Source organism: Equus asinus, chromosome 13 (assembly GCF_041296235.1).
Source record: "Equus asinus isolate D_3611 breed Donkey chromosome 13, EquAss-T2T_v2, whole genome shotgun sequence".
Taxonomy (NCBI): domain Eukaryota; kingdom Metazoa; phylum Chordata; class Mammalia; order Perissodactyla; family Equidae; genus Equus; species Equus asinus.
In genome coordinates, this window is record NC_091802.1 from 1,652,592 (window position 1) to 1,675,858 (window position 23,267).

At 52.3% G+C, this 23,267-nt stretch overlaps 2 protein-coding genes across 12 annotated transcripts in view; one reads left to right on the forward strand and one right to left on the reverse strand.

Moving 5' to 3' along the window:
- The window catches only part of MPRIP (myosin phosphatase Rho interacting protein), a 142,427-nt gene extending 133,870 nt beyond the window's left edge, over positions 1 to 8,557 (forward strand). For 4 of the 11 annotated variants that reach the window (XM_070482213.1, XM_044745231.2, XM_044745232.2 and 1 more), the window contains one exon: positions 4,278 to 4,976. In XM_070482213.1, the coding sequence (XP_070338314.1) occupies positions 4,278 to 4,349 (72 nt within the window). In that variant the 3' untranslated portion in view covers positions 4,350 to 4,976. Of the gene's footprint in view, positions 1 to 272; positions 339 to 4,277 lie in introns of all 11 variants that reach the window. The other 7 variants (XM_070482211.1, XM_044745234.2, XM_070482212.1 and 4 more) reach the window with 5 other exon arrangements.
- A 7,703-nt stretch (positions 8,558 to 16,260) lies between these two features.
- On the reverse strand, positions 16,261 to 22,550 carry PLD6 (phospholipase D family member 6). Its single transcript, XM_014856361.3, has 2 exons — positions 21,459 to 22,550; positions 16,261 to 17,874 (listed from the first exon to the last, which is right to left on the reverse strand). Exons 1-2 carry the CDS (start codon positions 21,886 to 21,888, stop codon positions 17,627 to 17,629), a joined length of 678 nt encoding a protein of 225 aa, XP_014711847.3. The 5' UTR covers positions 21,889 to 22,550; the 3' UTR covers positions 16,261 to 17,626.
- Between the last annotated feature and the right edge of the window lie 717 nt (positions 22,551 to 23,267).

Sequence of the window (23,267 nt, forward strand, 5' to 3'; positions counted from 1 at the left end):
GATTCACCCCAGCCCCTCCTGTGTCAGTCCCGCTGCGTCTGTACTGTTCCTCATACATCCCTAGTTTAACACTGACGCCATCTGCCTTCCAGAGAGGAAGCTGCCTGCACCCCTTGCCCCCCGACCACGTAGTAACAAATCCCCAGCGTGCGTCCCCCGCCCCCTGTGCGCCTCCCCACGGGAAGGACGGGCGGAGGGTGGGGAGTGGCAAGCATGCTGCACATAGGATTTATTGTGTGTGTGTCTTATTTTTTTGCTCTTTCCTCTGACAGTCCGTAATTGAGCAGGTCTCATGGGATAACTGAAACGAGCCCGCTTCCAGGTCCCCTGTCGTGTAGGTAAACCACCTCTCACCACCCACCCACCTGCCACCCTCGAGGGGGTGCATGCTACCTGCATGCACTGCTCACACCTCCATAGCAAGCTCCTTGTTTTATTGTTACTTTATTTAAAATTCATCCTGCTCCAGCAAGCACATACACAATCCAAGTGAAGTTTCTTTAACCTGTTGTAGTGAGTTAACTGGCACTGTAACCTCTTAACAGAGTTGACCCCCTGCACAGGGGAGCTCCCCTCCCAGCTTGGTGGGCTGGCTCACAGAACCACCATCTCGGGTGGGCGCAGGCATGCGAGCAGCTCCTGGCACCGGTCAGCATGCACGTCCAATGATCTGTGTACCCCACATTCTCTGGGGAAACCCCTCTTGCCCTCTGTCAAGAGGTGGCCTTGGCAGATACCTGGCAGCAACTGATAAGCAGGGTCTCCCATCACTGAAGAACCCCCCCCTACCCAGTTAAAAGGCCGAGGCAGGGCTGAGCCCAGGTATTCAGGGAGCTGGTCCCTCAAGGGCGGAGCTCAGGAAAATGGCTCACTAGAGCAAGATGACTATAAGGGATTGGGCTGAGTGTTTACCAGTACTGTTTTCTTTAAACAAAGCAAAAGCTTCTCATTGGGTGCCATTGAAGGCAGTGTTATAAAGAAAGGAGGTGGAGGGACTGACATGCTGGCTGAGAAACATCAACCCATTTGAAAATGAACACGAGGACAAAGGGTCCCACGTCTGGGCACTCCCTGTCTTCATCCTGGTCACGTGGTCGCTCACTCCAGAGAGTGATTACCCAAGGAGAAGATTGAGGATAGCAGGAAGGACATGGGGCTGGGCCAGGCTCCCAGCAGAGGGGACGCTGACGTGGCCTCAGATGGCACTGGCTCCTTTTACTCACGCACCCACAGCTCACCCTCAGGTGGGATTCGAGTCCTCCGTCCTTGGCTGAGGGGCTTCAGCCCAAGGCTCGGGTGAAACAAGTTTGCCTGAGGAAGAGCTTTAAGAAAATCCAAGTATTTTAAACCTGGCCAGTTTGGTTTCTACAGTCCCACATCACTTACAACCAAATACGATTTAGACTTGATTGAAAACTTTGGGCTTTTTTCTTTAAACATGAGAAAACATTCTATTTAGGAAAAGGAAAACTTGTTCTTTGGTTTATGGTTTTCTTATTGAAGATTGACCTTCCATCCGAGGCTGAACTGTAGCTGCTGTCAGTGCTCTGGCCCTTCTGCTCATGCCTGTACATGGCGGGCGAGGACCCTTCCGGGGAAGCTTGCTGTAGTGTGCCGACCCCATCAGGACAGAGCGTGTGTCGAGAGGGTCTGCATCCCTCAGGGAAATGAAGAATACATGGGGCTCTGGGCAAAAGGCCAGAGCGCCAGGGGACAGCTTTGGCAGCAGGGCCTCTGCAGTGAGGTGCACCGGAAAACCTTTCACCTGGCCAGGAAACAGCTGGAGCAAAGATGGATAGTGACAAAACTGTCAGGACACCCACAGACGTCTGTCTTGGCCTCCAGGGTGGCCTCTGGCTCTCAGGGCCAGAACCCAGACACGGGTGGAAAGGAGCCCAGGGTGGGATCCCCAAGTAGTGTTTGAGTCGCGTTTGGATTGGCCACGTTTCCAATGTAGGAAGAAAGCCCTTGGTGTGCGGGGACAGCCCTGCTAGCCTGAGCAGAAAGAGGGGCACCTCGCAGCCATCCGTGGGGGCCCCTGCTGTGAGGCCGGTGGAGCCAGGCTGTGGCAGATGTCAGCAGGCACTCACAGGGCTGTGTGCTGTCCTCTCCCTGATTGTATTCGGAGGCACCCCACAGGAAGATGGGAATGCAGTTACCGAGAAACACCCTGTCAGTGTTGCTTTTTGATATGGGATCTGATATGTCTGGATTTATATCTTTCACTTCTGTTCTGTTTCTGTATCCTGCCTCACTCAAAAGAATAGACCATCTCAGCACCCATAAAATCTAAGTAAGCTCATTGCTGAAGAGCAGCACAGCTTTCCTTGGACTGAGGCCAGAGAGGGTGCTTCCCACAGGCTCCTCACGGAGGCCCACGGCTGTTGGTCTGAGTGTGGGGTCACAGAGGCGTTTGGTGGAGAGACTGGCTCTGTGGGAAGAATGAGCCCCAAGGGAGCCAGCTGTACCCCTTCTCCGGGTGTGTGGGGTCAGTGTGGGGTTTGCTTACCTTTCCACCCTCAGAGCTGTGGTGTGTAGCAGTGTGTGGCACTGAGCCTGCAGCCCTAGGCCACCCCTTGTCACTCTGCGCTCTGGCTGTCTGTCCCTGAGCACAGCAGGGACTGTCACTTGAGGGTGTCTGATAGTGCATGGAGCAAACACACCCAGAGGCAGGACACTTGCTGTCCCTCGGGTCTCAGGGGTGGCAGTTCACTGCCATCCAGAGGGAAGGTCCCCAGCTAGAACAAAGTGGTGTGCCATGTGGTAGGGCCTGCTTGTGAGCTAGGCACTTCGATGCGGGCCCTCCTGAGGCATGGCCACACACATGCCCAGCAGCTGTACGAGACCGACTGCTGTGCACCTGAAGCACATGCACTCGGGAGCAGGGACTCCAGAGCATTGGAGGCAATTGTGTGCATTCAGGGGAGCTCAGGTTCAGAATGGGATGTGGGTTCGCCTCACCCTCCCACCCACTTAGTGGCAAGTTTCAAAAGTGACCTTAACCAACTGCTTACATGGAGCTCCCTCTGAACCAGTGAACTTCAAAAAGTTTAGCAGTAGAGCCCTTTTTAAAAAAATATTTGAAAAGTATTCATTTACACACACACACACACAGCTGCACGGTATAAAACCTAAACAAGCAGAGCTGTTGTTGGTGAAGCTGGTGGGGGACACCAGAGCCCCCCCGTTCCCTCACACCTTGGAGGAAGCTGGGTCCCACAGACCTCACTCAGACACCCGCTCTGAAGCAGGAGGCTGAGTGGCTCCCGGCCCCTCCACATCGTCAGGAGCCCCAGGACTGAGGCAGAGCTGCAGGCGCTAGGCTGGGCTCTCCGGGCTGTGAGCAGCACGGTGCTGCCCCCGACACCGACCTCACGGTGCTCTGAGTTTTGGCTAAAACTGCTGTCATCACTGGACCCGGAGCCTGGCACAAGGCCTTTATTTGTGTTTCCTAGTGGAGCCTGTTGTACCTGTGGGCTGCAGCGCACACCAGCCAGGCACTGGCAAGGCTGGGCCTGATGGTGACTCAGGCCCCAGGCCATCCCCGCCGTGCTGGGATTCCACTCACTCCCAGGCATGCCCTGAAGTGATAGTCCTTTTCTCGTCCAGAAATTAAGTCTTTGGGGAAAGCCTCCAGGAGTGAAATGGGAAGCGTTCTGTCCTCCAAAGAGCACAGTGTCACTCGTCTCGGGACATACACATTTCAGCTTTGCCAGGGGCCCGTGTGAACAGGGTATTGGTTTTACATTCTGAAAATCTTAGTAAATGTGTTGACGTGTTCCCAAATTCCCACAACAGTAAATCTAACAGGGTTTCTGATGAGTTAGCCCCAAGAGCAGGGCTGAGGGAAGCAGGCATGCCAGCGACACCCTGGGCGCTCTTGGGCTGCTCAAACGAGCTCTCAGCTTAACAAAGAGGAACCAGCCATAGACAGGTCTGCGTGTAGAAGGACGTAGCTAGGCGGTTCTCGTTCTTGGCAGTCTTCTTTCCCTGGCTGAGGTGGGCTGATAGCTGCTTGTCTACAGAGCCCTGAGCTCAGAATTCAGCTCCTCACACACTTGGTCTTGTTTCTCTGGTTTCTTCCTTTTTCATCCAGATAACACCACCATATCACAGGGAACATCTCTCCTTAGCATGCCCCACTAATCTCAAGGCGCCCTTCCCGCCCGCCCTCCACCCTGGCACCTGTGCCTCTCTGCCCTGCCTGCAGCTGTCCACAGCAGGGGGCTTGGTGGGTAATGGCTTGTTTTTTCTCTCCTGCTCTCGTCTCCACCCAGAGTCTGAAGGAAGGCCTGACGGTGCAAGAACGCTTGAAGCTCTTTGAATCCAGGGACTTGAAGAAAGACTAGCTGTGTCCCACTCGACTTGAACCACACCCTTCCCAGCTTGCGGCAGCACACCCCAAGCGCTGCTTTTTGTCTGTACCTTTATTTTTTATTATTATTATTGTTGTTATTGTCATTAACTGTGGGTGTGGATGCATGAGAGACTGGTTTACGAGTTGTTCACACCACTCCCTGCTGTGTTGGTTCCGACTTCCTGTTGTCTTTATCAAAGCTTGTCTCCACGGTATTCTAAAATCAGCCAAGCAGTGGGGGCCCGTCGGGCGCGCAAGGCCCCCTGCACTTATGGCAGTATTAAGGCTGGCCACCTGTCGGCAAGCCCGCTCTGCCTCGCGGTGCGCTGGGTGGGACCAGCCGGGCGAGTCCCTAGGAGAGAGCAAGCCACCCGAACCGACCCATGCAGCCTGGGTCACAGCACTGACGACTCGCTAGCCTGCGGGGCAGCCAGGGGGCAGGGCTGTCACCTTGAGTGGCCGCCTTTTGGCTTGGGAGGACAGCATTTTGTATTGTTCCACTAATGCACCCCAGAACCACACCCCAGGCAATCACGGTAAACTTTCACAACCTGGAAAATGTTGAAAGCAGCCATTCCTATTTTTGTTTGTTTTTTATTAAATCTTGCACAAAACCCCAGCCCCTCTCATTCCTTCCTACGCTCGCTCCTTGGTCACCAGTAACCTTGGTCTTTTCATAAGTCCTTCAGCCTGCGGTTTCAGACTGTGAGTGCAGTTAACGATGCAATCCCTCGGAGTTGTTGAAGGAGAAAGTGTCCCTCTCTTTAACCTTGCTGGAAAGAAGCCTCCACCTGGGCTTTGGAAAGGTCGCGAGGAGACCTCTACGTTAAGTCAGGAAGAAAGTACAGAGGATGTTAGAATCAGATGAAAACTGCCCATTATTTTGTGTTCTTAACTCTCATTGATATGAGCTCCGAAAAGTTGTCTTGCAGCACTTAGAGAGCCTAAAGTAAATCTATACTAACAAATTTGCTTTTTCTAACAGTTTAAGACCTTAACTGCCACAAAACACTCTACAGCACTTCTTAAAAATCTCTTAGAGTTTGTATTATGGCTCCATGAGCACTATTCATCCTGTAGAGACAAGGGATATAAACAAGCCCTAGCTGAGTGGGACCAGCTCTGCTGCCCCCGGAGCGAGGGGGACATATCCGAGGAGACCGTTCAGAGGAAGTCGTTCTGTTCTCACTGTGTCCCGCTGTGGGCCCATCCATTTTATTGCCAAGAGCATGCTTTCTGTATGAATGCTTGAGCTAGTGTGACAGTCTCTGGGTACATGGACACTTTGGGGGTGAAAATGTAGAGATCATCTTGCTCAGTTTCTAGATTTAAGTTAATGAACAAGGTCATGTGGGAAAAGTCCTGGAAGAGCGAGACAGAAGGCCCCGGGCTGGTTGTGAACCTCCTGCTGCCGTGCTGCCTTCTCACAGAATGAGCGCAGAGCCCTCACAGCACCGAGCCGCCTGTTCGCCAGCTGCTGCAAGTCTTAGCACACTGGTCACTCCTTTGCTACTATTTTTCCATGTTTTTAAAAGCAAGAGAGTATTAGCTCTTTTTTAAGTCTACTTATCAGACACCTCCACTGTGTGGACTGGCAGTGTTTTTAGAGAGAACCGTGACCTTTTTGTGTCATGCTCAGAATGGGAGTCCACAGAAGGAGCATTTGGGACCCTGGGGTCCAGAGCACTGTTTGAGCACGTGTCCTCTGGGGCAGAGCGATGTGATGTTCAGCAGGTCTGATGGGCCGGGCTGCGTTGCCAGCCTCTGCACAGGCTGTCTGGGCACCGAGATTTCATGTCATTCCTTCAGAGAGCTCGCCCCTCCAGCTTGTTTCCTTTGTGACTGCCCTTGCTGCCCCTGGGGGCTCTCTGAGCCTTCTCCAAGCAGCCCCTCCGCCAGCCCTCCCAGAGGTTTCCGGGCAGGGTCGGTGCACAGCATGGGCTCCATCTGCACAGACTGTGCTGTGCAGGCTTGCAATCTGCAGTGCTTTTGAATAGGTCAAAAGAGCGTTTTATTCACTTGTTTACATCACGTGTCCCTTGAGGTCGGAGCTCAGGAGTCCTGGGGAACCAGTGTGTTGAGTGCAGCATTTGGGGATCAAAGGCAGAGGCTGGGGAGGCAGTGCCTGCCACTGCAGCCTCCATAAAGGCCCCTGCTGCTCGTCCTGGAGACAGCGGGCCTTCTCCGGGGCTAGCTCAGTCTGGGGGTCACCAGGAAATGGACTGCACACGCTAAGCCAGCTGAGAACCGGGGCACTCTGGCTCCTCTAACAAAAGGCTGCTTCTTCTGTAGCCTCCCCAGAACGCCTTGAACCTGCACTAGCGTTGCGGGTGTCATTGTAGTGACAGCTACTGTCTAGCTCGGAACCAGGTCTGAGCTTCCTGCTGATGGGTGCCATCCTCTGGCGGAGTGAGCAGGCAGGACAGAATAAAGAGAGAGTGTGCTCACCACCCTCGTGTCCCTGCCATGCACAGTGTCTCTGTGTGTACCATGCAGGCTCCCAAGCCCCTGGGAGGAAGTCAGCCACCGAATTCTAGAGAAGAAAGAGTAAAAACGTGCGAGTCAAGGTGCTTTCTGTGTTGGGGGACTGGGCCAGCTGTGGACAGGGTCATGGGGAGGGCTTGCCCGTGCACACCAAGCAGTGAGAGTGCCCCCACTTCCCAGGGGAGGCGAATGTTAATATGGGTTGATTTCACACTTGTAATTATCTTCCTGTAAATGTTTACTATTTCATTTGTAATTGCTTGCACCTATAAAAAGGCCGTGCCAAACACATCAGTGGGAAATGGAGCGGTCGGAGTTCATTTGGTTTTGAGCACTCGCACAGAGTGGCCGCTTTCTGCTGGCCAAGTTCCTTTCTCAATGCGTGTGGTGCCTGTGCCCGAATAGGCTTGAACGCTAGCATTCCAGGTGACGGTGGGTGGCTGCAGCCACCCTGGCAGAGGTGTGGCAGCATGTAGGGTGAGGTGGTGGGCAGGGCACTTGGCCATTGGGAACTGAAGCTTGTGCTATAAGGTGTCAAAATGAGTCTAAATTTGTGGGAGGAAGGGATGGCAGCCTGGGACTGTGGAGGCTGTGTCGGGAACGTGTGGGTTTGTCAAGAGCTAAGATCAGAGGCCCTCCCTCCACGGCCAGCAGGTGGAGAGGCAGGGAAGCGGGGAAGGCCCTGGGCTCTGGCTCCTTCTGTGGACCCCATGAGGCTGTGTGGGCCGTTCACTTGCTCACTGAACCAACAGCGAGGCTTTGGAGGCCTTGCACAGGCCAGACCAGGGAAGAGAGGGAACTGCAGCTTTTCAAAGGACAATTGTGACACTTGGAGCCTGCCTGAAAGGCATTCAGAGGAAACAAAATTGATGGCCTAAAAAAACATTTTTATGGAGATGTATTTAATACCATTTATCTCACCACAGAAGTAAATGGAACACTAACTTGTGGCCTGAGAATGGAATGTGACCCTTTTTATCACTGCTGCCTGGTCGTCCCTTTACTGAGTCTGTTTTTAAGCTTGTCCTGTGGGTGAGGCACCATAGTGCCTGTCCCAGCCCCATGGGGTCCGGAGGCTGAGCAGCAAAACTGTGACCCCTTTTCTCCAGCTATAGAGTGAGGAGGGTGTCCTTGGGCCCCCACCAGCTCTAGCAGTGCAGTACTGCGGGCACCCGCCTGGATGAGCCGCAGGCAGTGTATTCTTAGGAAAGGTTTCTTCCCTCCCGCACTTGCTGGTAACTGGCCCTGGCTCCTCAAGGCCCAGGGCTGGGACGAGCAGCCCACTCAGCTTATAGGACAGCCTGTGGCCTGACATCAGCGTCGGGGAGAGCTCTCCACTCCTGCTCCTTGGTGCCTGCGTGATTTCTTCACGGCTGACCACACACGCATTTCCTCCTGCCACTCGTTCACTCACATGTCCACGTTCTAAGACAGTTCTTCTCCAGGGCTTCAAAGCTGTGTTTGTTAAAGTGAAAAGAATGCAACCCTCAACATTTATTTTCCCTGAAAATAAGTTTGCTCATCATTGTCCTAAAGAAGCTTGAAACTTAACACTATCCTTGATGGACACAGTTTCAAAAAAATAACTACAGAATAAAATGACCCCTTTTAAATAAGATAGGGGGGGAAATTTAAGTATTTTCAAAGTTTTATAAAGCACAGGGAAATCTGTAGGAGTATACTTAAAGGAAATTAAATACTGAAAGAAAAAAAAACTTTGGCCCGTGAATTGGAAGCCTCACTTCTCTGGGAACGTCAGTCATCGGAACATCTCACTGCCTGAGAACCCGGGAGGTCGAGCTGGCGCGTGATCTGTGCTCAGTGGACGGTGCTCCGTAGACGCGTCCGACCGGCTGCCCTCGCGCTTCTCCGCGCTGAGCTCAGTGAACAGTTCTCAGTGCCCTGGTCCAGGAGCCTCCGCCTGTACGAAGGGGCTTGGGAAGACAGCTGCTGGCAGTTTATTCTAAAGGCTCTTCAAGGTATTTGCACACCATTTTTGTTCATCTTTCATCGTAGGCTCTTCTACCTGCTGTCCTTGAGAGGGGAACTGCTAGGTTGCTCAGCTAGAGCATTGCGCTCGCACTCAGCGAACACTGAGAAACCGCCACTGGTTCTCCCCAAACTTCACACTTGGAAGTTCACCAGAGTGCAGACTCCCCTCTGGCCTTCCCACGCCACCAAATCCCTGAAAGGTCTGAGCCCAGACATCAGCCTTGTCATCCCAGGAAAGGTCTGAGCCCAGACATCAGCCTCCTCATCCTAGGAAAGGTCTGAGCCCAGACATCAGCCTCATCATCCTAGGAAAGGTCTGAGCCCAGACATCAGCCTTGTCATCCCAGGAAAGGTCTTTTCACGCACCTGAGATCAGGTCAAAAGGTCGAGTCCTTCACTGTTCTCAACATCAAGTAGCAGGACACCAGGATACTGTGGTCCTCCCCCAGCAGGCCAAGGCCATCAGGCCTCACACCACTCTTAGGAGATGAGCATCCATTATGTGCAGTTTTGTGTTTTACGCATGTACAGACACTTCTGGCAAGATGATACTTTGCACAGTTCAGAATCAGCTTGAAGAGCAGTCTAGTAAAACCACTCATTTTGGGTTCTTAGATAGGATGACACGACGTGAGCCCAGTACGGAAATGAACGTTATCAGTGCCCTTTGAGAATGGTGAGTTTCCAGCACTCATGTTTCTCCAGAAAGGGCAGCGGTCTCCCTTCTCCAAAGTCTTTCCCAGAAGAGTCACCAGAGCCGGAGCGGAAGCCCGCCACGAGCCACACGCCCCTGGGGTGGGACAGTGACCTGCTGCAGCGGTCCTTGGGCCCTCCCTCCAGTTCACACGGGACTTGGTGAGGACATAAGCTACTGCACGCTCAGTGTGGCTTCCAATTCCTCTGTATTTGAAAGCAGCTGTGTGTATTTTCCTCAAAATGCCCTCTATATTCAGAGCAAGCAGTGTGAATATCACTCAGAAGTTACTACAGGGATTTTTCTGACAAGGTTTGTGTGGGTTTTTAAAATCTTATACAAACATCCCTTTTTAAGATAAGAGAACAGCTTTGGGTACAACATTGAACTCCACCCAACATGATAAGGAAATGTTTTTAATGCCTGATAGATCTTTTTAAAAGCTTTGGTCATTTAACGGGTAGTTTCAGAGACTACACAGTATCTAAACTAACGAGAATCCTGCACCCAGACACTGTTCTTCATTGACAGAACTCTGTAATCCTTGTTCTTGGTAGAGCCCTTCAGAGTCCTCGAGGAAAGTCAGAAGAACACGGTAGTTCCATCCTGACCAGATCCTTTACGTAGTTCTTAAGGCTTGTCGGCAACTTAGTGCACAGCACAGTGCGTCTAAATGGGAGTCAGGAGTCTAAATGGGTGACCTCAGGCTGCTTACGGGCAGGCCTGCAGGTGGAGTCCAGCCAAGCAGCTTCCTCACCCCAGCTCTTGGGTTGTACTGCCATAACAGCCAGGTCGCAAAACTTGAAAGGCTCCTATTGTACATGTGTCTGTCTGGTAAGGAAACATTCAGTCACCAGATACATGTGAACTGGACCGTCAGTCCTGTAGGATGCCCTGGGAGGGCAGTGAAGTCCCAGGGGGGTGAGCCACGTGTGGGTTTGAGCTCATCGAGAAGTCACTAGACACAGCTGCCTGCTGCCTGTTACATGTCCCGCGCCCTTTAAGCCAGTTGTATGACATACTTCAGTTTTATTTTATAGAAAGCTAGGACTAGATTATAAAGAACACTAAACGCATTATTGTGCTATGTTAATATCACAGAACTTCCATTAAAATGGATTTTAGGATTTACCTTGAGTATTGATGACTAATTGTTAGGATTCAAAACCAGTTAAGTGATAAGAATCAATTGATGTGGTTTTCCTAAGTAAGATTCATAAAACGTGAAGTTTCTAAGTGGCTCCCCAACAATTAGAATTCTTCATGACTTTTCTCACAAATAAACTTCTATCAGGGTCAATGTCTCAATTCAGCTACTACAGACAAAACGCTACGCCAGACTGTCGGGGGAGCCGACACACGGACAGAGTGAGAGGTGCAGACAGGTCTTTCTGCTGTGGCACATTTGGAAACATTTCACAGCAGTCGTTTCTGCCACAGCTAATTATTTAACAGTCAGGAGAGATGTTCCAAGAACAAGCTTGTGTAGTTTTAACTGGCATTTAATTTCTGTACTGACGCTCAGTGAAGCTGTTCAGCAGACTGACAGTCACCTGCAGGAGAAAGCAGAGGCCCGAGAGCCCGGGTCACGCCTGACACACTGCCCGGCCCGGCGGAGGGCCCGGGGCTGAGGCAGCTCTGGAAGCAGAGCCCAGCAGGTGGGTCGCTTCCTCCAGGAGCCAGGGTCCTCCCAGAGAGAACAGCCTGGTCAGCAGAAAAACAAAGTTTCTGATCACCTGTTCACTACAATTGAAGTGTTACTCTGTCAAATATTTATTCCTGTGTGACATGCTAGATTCCCATGGATGTAGCTGATCATTTGTATTTTGTTAATATTACCTAACTTTACATAAACTCTATCATAATAAAATATTTTTTGCATCACCCTTTGCATGCTGTGAATGTGGTTTTGTTTAATGGAGAGGTGTATGCAAAATATGCACTTAGGTTCAAAGTCAGAAACTGATCAGTACCCTAGAGGGTTATAAATGGAGTTTTTGTTTGGTTTTACTTTTATAATCTGCCTTTCTTTTTTTCACAGTGTTTTTAAAGTTTTGGATTCATTGTTAGCATTTTAACATCAAGATTTCACACAAAATCTGGATTTCACATGTTGACACACAAAGTGTAGTCAGAAATATTTTACATCCTTGAGGCCGGCCCGGTGGCGCAGCAGTTAAATGCGCACGTTCCGCTTCTCGGCAGCCCAGGGTTCGCCGGTTCAGATCCCAGATGCGGACATGGCACTGCTTGGCAAGCCTTGCTGTGGTAGGCGTCCCACATATAAAGTGGAGGAAGATGGGCGTGGATGCTAGCTCAGGGCCAGTCTTCCTCAGCAAAAAGAGGAGGCCTGGCAGCAGATGTTAGCTCAGGGCTAATTTTCCTCAAAAAAAAAGAAGAGACATTTTACATCCAGAATCTAAGGTTCATTGGCTCAGTTACAGAAACATTCAAGAGGGCAAAGGGACAATCAGAAATAGCAATGAGGAGGGACTACAGCCTCCCATACCTGCCCTTTTATTAGCACATTTATTTATGATACAGTTTTACCTTTTGTTTACGAAAGATCTTACATTCCAACTACAACCCAAAATTTCACAAAATAATGCACCATTACTAGGATATATTCTGATGTCTCCATTCTATTTCACTTTTTAAATTCTAGTTGTGACTCATTAAATAAATTTAAAATAAGAAACTGGGTTTTTCCCCCTAATATTGCCACAGCCTTTGGAATGAACTATGTGACAATGACTGTGTGGGAATCCAAACTTTTATTCAGATGAACAAAAAATTAAAAGTCTGACTCTACCTATTAGAAATCCACTTATGCAGTTTATAAAACTTAGCAAAAATCAAGTTGAGTGCAGACATATAAAGGATACATATTTTCATTGTGCTACTCCAGTTATTTGTTTCAAAAATTTTTTTGCTCATTTAAAAAAATTACTCAAAAGTACACAGTTTTTGGACACTGGTCTAACATAATAGCTTTAACACACTACTTTTTTTTAAAGCTATGTAAATGCAATTTTAAAAATCAGTTGGCATTTGGAAAATCCAACACCCTTTCATGATAGAAACACTCAACAAACTAGATCGAAGGGAACTCCCTCAGTGTGGAAAACCCACGGTAACCTCACACTCAGTGAATGGCTGAAACCTTCCCCCTAAGACAGGAACAAGACAAGGGTGTCTGTTCTCTCCACATCTGCTCAACACTGTACTGGAGATTCTAGCCAGAGCAATTAGGCAAAAAAAGGGAAAGGCATCCATATCAAAAAGGAAGAAGCAGGGGCCGGCCCCGTGGCCGAGTGCTTGGGTTCTCGCGCTCCGCTTCAGTGGCCCAGGGTTTCGCCGGTTTGGATCCTGGGCGCGGACATGGCACCAGTCGCCAGGCCACGTTGAGCCGGCGTCCCGCATGCCACAACTAGAAGGACCCACGACTAAAATATACAACTATGTACTGGGGGGCTTTGGGGAGAAGAAGGAAAAATAAAATCTTAAAAATTATTGTAAAAAAACGTAAAACTCTGCAGATGACATGATCTATATAGGAAATCCTAACGATTCTACCAAAAAAAACCTTAAAACTAATAAGTTCATCAAGTTTGCAAGATAGAAGATTCATATACAAAAATCAGTTGTATTCCTATACACTAGTAATGAACAATGTGAAACAAATCAAGAAAGCAATTCCATTTGTGGTAACATCAAAGAGAATAAAATACTTAGGAATAAATGTTCATGGATTAGAAGACACAATACTTTTAGACTGGCAGTGCTCCCCGACCTCATCTACAGAATCAACACGACCCCATCAGAATCGCAGCTGCTCTTGCAAAAGTTGATCAGCTGATCATAAGATTCATATGGAAATCTAAGGGGACCCAGAATAATCCAATGAGGAAAAAGAACAGTTAGAGGACTCATGCTACTGGGTTTTAAAACTTACTGCAAAGCTTCAGCACTCAAGACTGTGGTACTGGCATACGCACTGACACACAGATCAGAGGAACAGAACCAAGAGTCCAGAAAGAAGCCCTTATATTTATGATCAACTGACTTTCAACAAGGGTGCCAAGGCTGTTCGGGGGGAGAGAATAACCTTATCAACAAGTGGTGCTGGGACAACTAGCTGTCCACATGCAAAAGAATGAACTTGGACCCCTCCTTACACTATACAAAAAAATGAACTCAAAATGGTTCACAGACCTATATATAAGAGCCAGGATTATAAGACCCTTCAAAAAAACAGAAGCAAATCTCTGTGACCTTGGGTTGGACAATGGTTTCTTAGATATGACACCAAAGCACAAGCAACAAAAGTAAAAACCCTGAACTATATCAAAACTAATAATACATGATACAAACAATACCATGAAGAAAGTGAAACCATCACCCAAAGAATGGGAGAAAATATTTGCAAATCATATTTCTCATAAGGGACTTGTATCCAGAATATACAAACAGCTCTTATAACTTGACAATAAAAAGGCAACCTGATAAAAAACATAGGGAAAGGATTTGAATAGACATTTCTCCAGAGATGATGTATAAATGAGCAGTAAGCACATGAAAAGATGCTCAGCATCATCAGTCATCAGGAAAGGCAAGTCAAAACCATGGTGAGATGCCACCTCGCAGCCAGCAGGTTGAGTTAGACAGCCAGTGTTTTGTTGGCGAGGATGTGGAGAATAAGGAACCCTCATACTCTGCTAGTGGGAAGGTAAAATGGTTCAGTCACTTTGGAAAACAGTCTGGCAATTTCTCAAATGGTTAAACAGAGTTCTGCGTCCCAACAGTACCACCCATAGGTATATACCGAAATGAAAACATATGTCCACACAGATACTCGTACATGAATGTTTACAGCATTATTCGTAATAGCCAAAAGGTGGAAACAACTCAAAGGCCCATCACCTGATGCATAGGTACGCAAAACGTCTATCCAGACACTGGACTATTACTCAGCTAGGAACACAAGTGAAATGCTGACACGTGGATGGCCCTCGAAAACATTATGCTAAGTGAAAGAGGGCAGATACCATATGCTACACATCGTAGGATCCCATTTGTGTGAAATGTCCACACAAGTAAATCCGCAGAGAGCAGCCGACAGTGACTGTCAGGGCCCGGGCGCGGGGGAAGGTGACTGCCCTCAGATGGGAGGGCTTCTTCTGGGCTGATGAAAACACTCCCGAATCAGACGGTGATGGTTGCACAACTCTGTGAGTAGACTAAAACCACCAAATCGCATCCTATAAAAGGGCAGATGTTATGGTCTAGGAATCTCAGTGAAGAGCTGTGTAAAAAGTAATCAGTTGCTTTACGACCAATTCAGCAGAACCAACAGGGCGCCTCCACCGGCAGCGCGGTGGCGGGTTCGGCCGCACCTGACAGCTGTGGGGGACTGTGCAGGCCAGATGCTGCCACCACGACAACTTCCTTTTTAATCACAAGGGTTGCAAGAGTTTAAAATATTGTAAAGTGAACTGTTCCAGTGTTTAACTAACTTTGTACAACATCAGGTTCCTTGTTCAGCCGCTCACTGCCCCGGAGTTAAAAGGACAACCTGGCCCCAAGAGCCCGAGGCTGCCAGCCCCCCGCGGGGAGCGGGGCGCAGGGAGAGGCGCGGGCTCCCGACTCCTCCAAGGGCCGGAGGGGCGGCACCGCCGCTGCTTCCACACTTCTCTGTGCACGGAGACCGAGCCTGGTGGCAGAGGCAGCTTGAGGCAACTCGGCCGCACGGAGCCCCCAGCCTCCTCCTGTTCCATGCTCAGGCCACGGCCTCGTGTCACCTACGCGAGGGATGTGAGACAGGGCGGACCCACAGTCGGAGGGGGTCTCCTCAGCAGGCCCACCCAGGACCGGACTAGCTCCCAAATGACTGCCGCTGAGGACAAAGCCACTTAGCCTGAGTACCTCCTGAATCAACTCAAGATAACTGCTTAGTCATTTGCTCTTACAGACCCTGAAACCTGGGGCCTCACCACAGCTCCTGGCGTGATGGACGCTTCTCCACAGCCTGAGCGCCCTGGCCTGGCCGGCCGGAGCGGGGTGGCCCGTCCTTCTGTGTGAGCACCTGATCCAGAGACCAAGAGGCCCGGCTCGCAGGCGGATTTTAGTGCCACCCTTCCTCAGCCCCGTGCCCTCAGGAGGTTTCATTTTACTGCAAGTTCTTTACAGAAAGGTTAACTATTATCTGAAACTTGGTTAGATTCAATTTCCCACCCCTGCTAAGATGATGAAAATAAAATAAACAGTGTAAATAAAATTATGTTAAATAAAAAATGAGATGAGATCATTTCACCGTTTTTAAAAGGTGGATGTAGAGAGCTCGACTAGATTACCTGCATACCGTCACCAATACATCTGATACCGTGCTCCACATTCGAACCCCAGCCGGCTTCTAGAAGAAAGGGGTGCGATCACAGCAGAGACCCAGCACCACTGGGGGAGTGGGCTGCACGTGTGCCCCCCCATAGGCAGGTGAGGGGAGAGGAACACGGCTGGAAATCGTACCCCAATCAGCGTGGACACCCCGGAACGCCCTTGAGGAGGTCCCCAGGCACCACCTTCAGACCCGACTCCTCTCTGAGAGGCTCGTATCTTGACCAGTGGTTGCTAATTAGCTGTATACTGCCCCCCCTAAAAAAGCTGTATTTGTTTAATAAAGAGCAGCCATGAGCTGAATGATGGAGCAAAAGGCAAGACACGTGGCACTAAGATTCCAGAGTAAGAACACATTTATTCAAACACACGAGAAGGCCACACAGCCTCGCCGTTCCGGAGACGCAAGGCAGCTGCTCCTGAGTGCTTCCAGAGCACGCACTGCTGGGGTACACGCTCAGATGCTGAAACACGTTTACTGCAGACCATTTCCTGTGATTTCCAATCCACATACTATACTTTATAGTGTCAATTAAGTAAGAAATATTAACTTGAGTTTACTTGCTTAACAACATAAATCAAAGGTAACTTTAAAAAGGGAAAACACGCAACACTAACTGGTCTCCCCAGGCGGGATGAGGAGTGTGACACCCACAGACACGCCACGCGGACCTCAGGACGGGTCACACAGCATGTCACATACGGAAATATGACAAGGCGGGAACAACTGCTCAGATGATGTTTGAGCTAGCTCTATCTAAAGATACGTATTATGCCAAAGAGACTTGGAACACTTCACAGGTGTCAGATCCCTGTTCTCCTGAGTACCTGCGAGGGCAGCGCCCTGGGCTGAGACGGGCGGCTCACAATGATGACACTGAGCCAAGAGTGCAACCAGCCGAGTCCACTGCTGTTAAAGCCAAAGTCACTTCTAAATGCACAACACAACTCCCCTGAAGGTGAGAAGGTTCAAATTAAAAGCATAACTTCTGGAAACAGAAGCAGCTTCTGGCCGCTTCCCGCCAGCCCGCACGTCCACCCGAGAGGACAAGGGGCTGCTGGGGGTACACGCGCGCCTCGTGGGTCATTTAAAGGGGGCCTGCTCCCACCCACCGGCGCTCCCCTCTCGGCTCCCTTCCTAACTTCTTTCCTTTCCCTCTTCTGACTCAAGGCCGCCAACCAGCCACCAAAGAGCTAGTGACAGCGCGACGAAGAGACTCAACATCCTGCCGATTCCAGGCTCCAGCCATGCTGCGCGGGGAGCAGCCAGTGCAGCGGAGAAGAGAAGCGTCGCCAGAGACGCCGCGGCCAGCCTGGCGGAGGCCAGACAGGAGACTAGAATCAGGAGACCCAGTCGGCTCTTCGGCCCCGAAACAGGGCCCAGCTTCTTCCGTGGGGCAGGAGGAGAAGCCGACTCTGAACCCGGGCCCCAGACAGGGTCCGTGGACGCCACATGTCAGAAGCTGCAGCTGAACTGGCTTGCGGTGGGGAGCCCAGCCTCGCCAGGCCGCTCCACGCTGCAGGTGACGAGAAGTCAGGCGCAGGCTCCCCGACCCCGAGGGCCCCTCAAGACTCTGGGCCTGAGGGCTCAGAGGGCCAGCCGCCTCCGGCCAGGGCACAGGCAGCTCCGGCTGGTTCCGCCCAGAGGTCCCGAAAGGCCTGCGCCAGCTCTCCCCGCCACCTCGGACGGCAGCGACGGCGCAGCTTCAGTGGCTTCTCTTCTTTTGTGGGAAGAAGGTATACTTTGTAGGGTTAAACTCTTCCCAAATGCGCTCAAATTCTTCCAGAAAAAGCCTCACATACTCTTCATCCTCCAAAATCAAAACGTTTTCTCTGTTGTTCTGAATGGCTTGCGTGGTCCAGTTGAGGGAGCCGGTGATCAGCACCTTCCTATCCACTATTGCGAACTTGTGATGCATGTAGCCGAGGTCCTGGTCGTGCCGAACCTGAATACCTGCAAAAGGGCAAGGCAACCTTCACTACTGCCTCTTGCAACACTCCTCATTCAAGCACCTGAGCTCCTCCCCCAGTGTGGACCATGTCTAGCAGCTACTGATTTTGCTGTCTGTTTCCGATTTGGTGGGAAAGGGGAAGCCTGTCATGCTCGGACACGTGGTGGCCGCTGAGCCCGACAGTGACCGGGGGTAACGCGGACCATTCCAGCAGGGGAGGGGCACACACAGTCCGAAGGGGTGCGAGGGCAGTAGGGACCATGGCAGACATGGAAATACTGCTCTCTTAACATTCAGCTTCCTGGAAACAGCCCTCCTGCACGTAGCCCTGGGATGGGGTGAGGTTCCCGTGCCACCTGTGGAGTCTAAAGCCACCAGCATGGCCGTTCAGAGAGGCCAGCTCCAGGAGGACCAGTCAGCGATGCAGACAGAGGCCACTGAGCAAAGACCGTTTGCTGGGTTACCCTGCCTCTGAGCTCTCACTGCTGCCCAGGACTGGGGCGCCCCTGTAGACACCGCCAAGGCCGGAACACACCCCATTTGTAAGGAGAGAGCACGAGCCCGAGGGAGGAGCGCAGCAGCGAGGGAATTGTGTCCCCTGAAGCCGGTCAGCTTTGGCCAGGTGAGCTCCCAGCTTGCACCCAACCTCTCTGACCTCTGAGGCACGCAGAGCCCTATTTGATATAGAAACGAATCATTCTCCCTCACGTGGCCCTGTTTCCTTCAGCAAAGATCCTGTAATCCTTGCCTTTTGTTTTACTATTTGCCCCTCTCCCTCCCCCACTGTTTTCAAACTCCTGGCGGGCAGGACCTTGTTTGTCTGTCCACCTGGGCATCAACCCTGAATAATGCTTGCCTGGATACGTATCTACAAGGAGATCGTTAGAAATCTGATTTAAAAGACACGTTTAAAATGGCTGCCCCGTGGCCGAGTGGTTAAAGTTCCGCGTGCTCCGCTTAGGTAGCCCTGGTTCGTGGGTTTGGATCCTGGGTGCAGACCTACTCCACTCATCAGCCACGCTGTGGAGGCGTCCCACATACAAAGTAGAGGAAGACTGGCACAGATGTTAGCTCAGGGCTAATCTTCCTCAAGCAAAGAGGAAGATTGGTAACAGACGTTAGCTCAGGGCCAATCTTCCTCAGCAGAAAAATTTTTAAAAATAAATAAAATAGCTGGTTTGCAATAGGGTTGCCAGACTTAGCAAACAAAAATACAAGATGTCCAAATTAAATTGCGATTTCAGATAAACAACAAATAATCTTCGAAGGTATGTCCTCTGAAGTTTAGTCCCAAGACTAAAAGTGACTCGGTGCATACCTGAAGTTCACATCCACCTGGGCACCCTGTATTTTGCCCAGCAGTGCTGCCTTGAACACCACGCCCTCCTCGCCCCCGATCCCAGCACCACTCCTGCTCACCCCAGTAACCACACGCCAGCAAAGCCCGTCAGCTTGACCTTCCAGACAGATCTCGAATCCCACCACTCCTGACCACCTCCAACACTGCCGCAGGCTCTGCCACCCACCGCCCAGCTCCCACTCTGATCCCACATCACCCATTCCTGCCCGGAACCCAAGCTCCTCAGAGCAGCCTGGACAACCTCAGCGAGACCTTCTGTCCCTTCTGCCCTGCTGACCAACCCTTAAGGGCTTCCCACCTCACAGAAGGGGGTCCAAACACCCCTGCATGAAGCCAGCCCTACTCACCTGTGTGCCCCCTAAGCCTGCTTGCCTTACACGCCTGTGTGCCCCCGGCCTCTCCTCTTTACTGCTTCCACCTTTGGCCACAGGGGTGCTCTTGCTCGTCCTCAGACACATGAAGTTGGCATCTGTACTGCTGCTCCTCAAATGAGAAGGCTCCCCCTCCACTGACCCCGGACAGCGTGAAGCTCTGCTCTGCCGTCACACGCCCCCAAGCTGCTGTCCCCGCCCACCCCAGGCCTCCCACGCTACTTTTTTACGTTTCCTGACCCTTCTTCCTGCCTAAATATTCACACTTCAGTCAGCTTCCCCACTGGGACCGTTCACCGCTGTGCCCAGTGCCTGGAACCAGTCCTGGCCAACACGGGACACAGATCTCTTTCTTAAACAGTTGAGCGATGGCTGGATGCCATCAGAGGGGAATCGAGCCTTAGATGAAGTCTGCTGGCAGTGCCCTTTCCAAACCTGAGGTTCTACAATTCTCTAGAAGCTAACTAACTAAAAGGCCCAGGCCTATCCAAGTTGCCCCATGAAAAGGACCAGCAGATGTAGGACAACGCGTGACCACCAGGAAGAGTGGAAACGCACATCCTCAATATTTAACTAAGTTTGCAACTCTGCCTACATGGGATGCAACAAGCGCCAGAGGACTCACGTGCCTTCTCATCTGGAGAGCCCTGAGCACAGTCCGGAAGCTGAGCCCGACTCCCGGCGCCCCCGCGTCCTCCCAGCTCAGCGAGAGGCCCATGCGTGTGCCCTGTAACAGGCCGTGGAGGGTGCTGCACAGCTAGGACAGCGCTCACCGGCTCCACGCACCTTCCAGGCACGGGCTACCAGAGCTGACAGGTCAGAGGCTGGTGAAGGAGCGGCTTTCCTGGGTGCCCGAGGGATCGAGGGAGGCGCCAGGTTCAGACCCCGGGCAACTGACGCACGAACGCCAGGGAGGGGGCTCTCGGGACGCACCGCAACACCAAGGCAGAAGGATGGAGCAAAGAATTCACAGGTAAGCCAGGGTCTCAATTTAGACCATCTTAAACTTATTCCTGTCTCCCGGTTCATCTGCCCCCACTCCAGTGAGAGAGGTGGGCCAGTCTTCCCCGTCCTGCAGCTGGAGAAGCAGATTAACTGCTCACCAACTAGACATTTTAGCTCCACTTCTGAGTATATTGTTTGTATTCATTTCAGAAGGCCCAGCATGACATTCACTAGCAGGTTCAAGGTGAAATGGCTTTTTCTGTTAGTCCCTGAGGCCTGAAGCCCTCCACTGCCCTCTGAGAACCTGCTCCCATGAGCAGGGCACTGCCAGGCCTCCGGCTCTCGGCCAGCCTGTCCCCCTGGCCCGCAGAGTTGTTGGCAGCCTGGCCCTTCATTTCCTGAGTGCTGTCAGACGAAGCCATCCTGAGTTCCGGCTGCAAGAGTCAAAACATCAGCTGGCACTGCCATAGCCTTTTCCCACTGAGTCCCAAGGCCAGCGTGGCTCCCGGACACGTGGGGAATCGCAGGGGCTCCATCCACGTTCCAGGTGTCCCCAGGCAGGCCCCAGCCTCTGGGAACCGCCCAGACCTTTCTCCGCTAGCTGGGAACACACAGCCCGCTCCCTGCCTGGGGTTCACACTCAGATCCAGGGCCTAAGCCCCTCTGCACAGACCCGCCCCTCCCAAGTAGGGCTCTTTACAGACAGCCCTGGAGCTTCTCTGGCGTGAAAGCATCCTGACTTCACAAGGCCACCACGAGAAAGAAATGGGGTGTCCCCTGTCCTCAGACCCGGGCCCCCAAGTATCCACCTTGGACATTCTCCCCTCCTCCTACGACCCCGGGGGTCAGATCATCCTCCGCGCCTGGGGCCCCTCCCCAGAGAGCTCCTCGGACCTCCGCCCCAGCCTACCTGCCTTGCGGAGCAGGCCGATCTGCGAGCCGTTGAGGGCCATGTAGTCGCAGTCGGTGACGACCCGGACCCGCACCCCGCGCTGGTGCAGCAGCTGCACGGCGCGGCCCAGCTGCGGGCTGGAGAAGGCGAACAGGCAAAGCTCCAGGCTGGCGCGGGCGGCCAGCAGGGCGCACAGCAGGCGGCTCAGCGAGCTCTCGCCGTGGGGCAGGCTGCACGGGCAGCCCGCGGGGGCCCCCGGCGGTCCGGCGCCGCCCGGCGCCTGCAGCAGGGCCTCGGTGCAGGTCACCTGCGACGGGAAGAAGAGCACCTCGCGCCGGCGCCGGCGCCGCCCGGCCCGCAGCCAGCGCAGCACCGAGGGCAGCGCCTCCAGGGCCACCGCGAGGCCCACGGCCGCCGCGGCCGCCACCTGCCACCGTAACCGCCCCATGCTCGCCGGCCGCCGAGGACGCCCGTGGTTCCACCGCGCCTGCGCGCCCGCCGGCCACGTGCACGCGCCGCGCTTGCGCCCCGGCGGGCCACGTGTGCCCACCACCCACGGCGCCTGCGCGCCCGGCGGCCACCAGGCAGCCGCCCCCGTCGGGGGCCTAGGTGCTGCGCGCGTGCCTCGTGCCTTGTGCACAGGACCGCCGGCAGTTCCTGCCGCGCACCGCCCGCCGTGGCGGGAAACTGCCCTGTGCGCCCACCACCCCGACAGCACCCGCTGCCCGCAAAGCCTGCAACAGCCCGGTCCTCCTCCCTTCGGAGGCGACAAAGCAGTGCGAACCTCTCGGTTCTCTCCTTCCCTTTTGCCGTGGGGGAGCGGGGCTGGGAGCAGGGTCTGGACACACAGAGAGAAAGAATGTCATTAACACTTAGCTGGTGGCAGGATTTGAACCCAAAGTGCTGGAAGCAGTGGTGTCATGGGGACAGGCCCCAAGGCCAGCGTTAGGCCCTTCGTGTTTCTTCTGACCCTCCCAGTGTGATGTTTTGCTGTTTGAAGGTGCCTGTTCTGCTCCCCGCGTGAACGGAGTGGACAGGGAGAAGTCCATGGTCTTGACTTAGCAAGCACTGGGCCCACTGTATCACTTGGGAGGGGCTGTTAATTTCCACAGGGAGAAAAAATAAAAGAAAGGGTAAGAATTTTTCGTATTTCCTCTTTCCTGAATCCTGCTTAGGAATTTTCAGGGCAAAAGCTACGTCTCCCTGTGGGCTTTACCTGGAGATGACAGCCTACTCTACAGTGTCCTTCTTGTAGCCGGCTGGTGGTCTCCATGACTTCACCTGTTAAAAATCAAAACCCTGGATGGAGGAAAAGAAGGAGCTGGAAAACCATGTTTTGACTGGAAACTGTAGGCTAAACACAAAAGGCACTGCACATAAACACTGTCCCCTAGTTAGTGCATTTATTTCCCGAGGGGACAACAGGCTAACAATCCTGAAGCTACAGTACACGTGCTCTAGGGGTGAAGAATTAGTAACTGGCTGGCAGGTAGCAGGAGCCAGGGCGCTCTCTCTGTTGGACAGAGAAGTTGGAGAGAAGCACGGGGAAAGGCCAGAACGATCCCTGTGGGACTGGATGGGAGTCAGAGACAGGAGTGGGAACTCAGGTTTAGCTTAATATGTATATTAATAGACATAGAATGTCAGCTTTGACATACGTATAGCACCTACTTCAGTCCCTTGGGAGGCCCAGAAGCAATGACAGCCAGCAGGAATGAGCACACCTAGCTCCCAGATCTTGGTTTCTAAGTCCCACTCTCCAGTAAAGGGAACTAGAGCTCCTTGGAGAAATGACTGATTCCAGGACTGGGCAGGGAAAATATAAGA